Source organism: Parus major, chromosome 7, assembly GCF_001522545.3.
Source record: "Parus major isolate Abel chromosome 7, Parus_major1.1, whole genome shotgun sequence".
Taxonomy (NCBI): Eukaryota; Metazoa; Chordata; class Aves; order Passeriformes; family Paridae; genus Parus; species Parus major.
This window is the reverse complement of record NC_031776.1, coordinates 19,652,603-19,655,728: the sequence shown is the minus strand read 5'-3', so window position 1 is coordinate 19,655,728 and position 3,126 is coordinate 19,652,603. Positions and strand designations below refer to the sequence as shown.

The 3,126-nt window shown below is 35.1% G+C and overlaps 1 protein-coding gene across 1 annotated transcript in view; it reads right to left on the bottom strand.

The window, feature by feature from the left end:
- Positions 1 to 520: 520 nt before the first annotated feature.
- The window catches only part of LOC107207240 (sodium channel protein type 2 subunit alpha-like), a 69,753-nt gene continuing 67,147 nt past the window's right edge, over positions 521 to 3,126 (bottom strand). Inside the window, exon 23 of the mRNA XM_015634002.1 lies at positions 521 to 3,126. Coding sequence (XP_015489488.1) covers positions 2,608 to 3,126 — 519 coding nt within the window. The 3' untranslated portion in view covers positions 521 to 2,607.

The window sequence follows — 3,126 nt, the reverse complement described above, 5'->3', positions numbered from 1 at the left end:
ACTTGTCACAGCTGAGTGACAGTGTTATCCCTTACTTGTGAGATCAGATGAGATGGTATTTATTAATTTTGAGAATTACTGGAATAAAAAGAACCACTATGGAACTAAAGCCAACTTTTATCTGTTTGCAATGAGCAAACTGTCATTGGAAAGCAGACTTTCATTGGAAAATATTTGCATGTTTAAGACTCATAAAACACGGGCAGCTTTGATAGGAGTGCTGAGCAGTGCCTTTATGGCTGAGAAGGGCTTTGGAAGGTTTTGAGGACATTTTACGGGTAGAATTGTATGGGTGTCTTGTTTTATTCCCAGACAATATGCTGATTACAAAGAAGTAGAAATAGAGTTTGAGCAAAGTTCTCAGATTTGTTTTAAAAAAATTATTTTACATAGAAGTTAAAATGTGAAGAATAGCGTGTTTAGCTCTGGGGAAAAAGAAAGCAATTCTTATTTGCACCAAAGTCAGATTTCATCTTGCTTTCACCAACAGAAGGTCAGAGACAAAGCAAAATAAACACAATTTAAAAAAAAGAAATCTTTATTTTTTGGCTCATATGTAATATTGTTTGTGTTGTTTATGATAATAACAATTTCCTGCATGCATTTCACCAACACATTACAAGTCAAAAGCATTTGTAAAAGAAAGATTCTACATTTAATGTTAACTTGTGTATGAAACACAAAATGTCCTGATGTCCTCAATTATACAAATGTGCCATTTTCTCTTGGGAAATATTTTATTTGTACAAGCCTAGTGCACTGTGATTCAAAAAAGAATGAGTAGACTATGTAAACAGACACTGCAAGATAGCAAGGATTTAATCAACTATGAGACTATCTTGGAACTTCTGATGCAAATATTGCTAGAAATTCACACATTCCCCTAATGCTTTCCTTGCTATGTCCTGTAACTATTTGGAAACAAGCTGGGTTCCAGATTTACACAATTTACTTCACACTGGAATATATGCAAATATATTATTAAAACAAGATAGTCTACAAATACTCACTTTTTTTTCTCATAGTGTGATGATGCCAGTTTGGTTTCTAACTGTGGTTATAAAATAAGCCAAGTGAATGAGGAAAGAAATATAAGAAATAGTGATCTAAACTTGAAGACACTTTTCTTATATACAGAACTGTTGCCAAATGGTATTTCTTTACATTATTTATATATGCTAACCACATTGTCAACAGGTTTAACAGTTTGCAATATGGCCTGTACAGTCTGATTCTACACCATATAGCAGCCACTTCAAATTTAAAATGCCAAACTAAAAAAGCTCATAAATAGCTGCAAACTATTGCTTAATGACTTGAAATAATGAGGTCTGGTTGGACAACTTGATTCACTTCATCACTGACACATGGCATCCTATAGTGGAGACTGTGGACAGTGGAAGGAGCAAGGTACAGCAGCAAAAGCATTGACATGCATCAGTGATACTCTCCTAACTATGACACAGAATACAACATGTCCTGTTGAGCTCTTGAAAATTAACCATACTGTGGTACATATTTGATGCAATTCAATGCAGGAAAGCTATTTAATTCTATGATCAAATATGCACAACAGTATATTGTTAATATTTACATGGAAAAGGGTATTTTATGGATTCTCTGGATGTTGGAGATAATGAGATAAGACTGTAACCAAAGAATAGCCCAGGAAAAAAAAACAAATCAAGCTGTTAAAAACAAAACAAAAGAACTCCCAGATGTATTTTGGTGAAGCTATTTTTCCAGTGCAGAAACTGCACAATATTTTTTGAGCTGTAAATATTTTAACATAAACAAGAACTTGTTCATGTTTAATCATTCACATAAAAATAAGTCATTGCAGATTCCTGTAAATTAGAGGAGACTCTCCAGGCACATTAATCTGGATGCACATAATCTGGATGCAGCCATACAAGTAGTTAGAATACTTCGCATTTAAGAGCAACCCTGAAACATGGAAGTTCTTAAAATCTTCAGCTTTGTGCAACGTCATATTTTTATTTATGCATGATTGACAAGTGCAGCATGTCTATGCAAATCATTCCTATCTGTACATTATAGAGAATCTGAGAGTAGAACTCCTGGTCCTCATACCTCTTTCCCCAACATAAAACCTGTTACAAAAATAGTCACATATAATAGTAAACAACCTGTGAATTAAAAAATGATAAATACACTAATACAGTTTTTGTAAAAATATGACAAATGTGGCAGTTGCATTACAAACAGTGAAGAGAATTACTGTTCTACATGTTGTGGAAGTAAAGTCTCCTTTCACACTCATTTCATGCTCCATCTTCTCCATGGAGCCACCTTTTCCTTATTCTTAGCAGTGTCAGCTGTAGTGAAAACAGTAACCTCTTGTCAAGTTTTTTACCCTGATTAACAGAGTCACAGTCTGATGATGGAGGTTCACTGTTTTGTTATAGGCACTGACCTTAAGTATATATATAATGTATATATATGCACACACACGCGCGCGCACACACACACACATATATATGTTTAAAAATGTCAGTTTGGCATAAATCTCCTGCAGGAGTCCAGTTGATGATTCATTCTCAAAGACTGTAAACAAGTTGTCCCATTAACAAAATTCTTAGATCATTATTTTTTATTTTCCCTGATGTCTTTACCTTTGTAGTTCTTTTCTGCTTTATCTTTTTCATATTTTTCTTTGTCTGGCTTCGTTACACTGTCATAAGAGGGTGGGGAAGTTGTAGAGGAACTCTCATCCGTTTTTTCTGGAGTGGAGTTCCCTTTTAGTTTATCAATAATTATCTCTTTTATAATGTGTCCATCTCCTTCTTTGTTTTTATTTCTATTATATATACTAGACACCTGTTTAACTTTTACCCTTAATAGGTGACGTCTGTAAGCACGCTGAATGATGACAGCAGACACCTCCTCCTGCTTTCGTTTCAGTGTGGTTGTAATTGGTTCATAGGAGACTTTAGAGGGATTGGCTGCCATAAACCGATCTTCCATCTGTATTCTGAGGGCATCCATCTCCCCACTTTCCCCCAGCACACGCTTTGTGAAAGCAAACAAGATGTCAAGGCAGTGAATTCGGTCACCACTCACCATGGGCAGATCCATTGCAATAAGCTGGACTTTGTTTGGTTT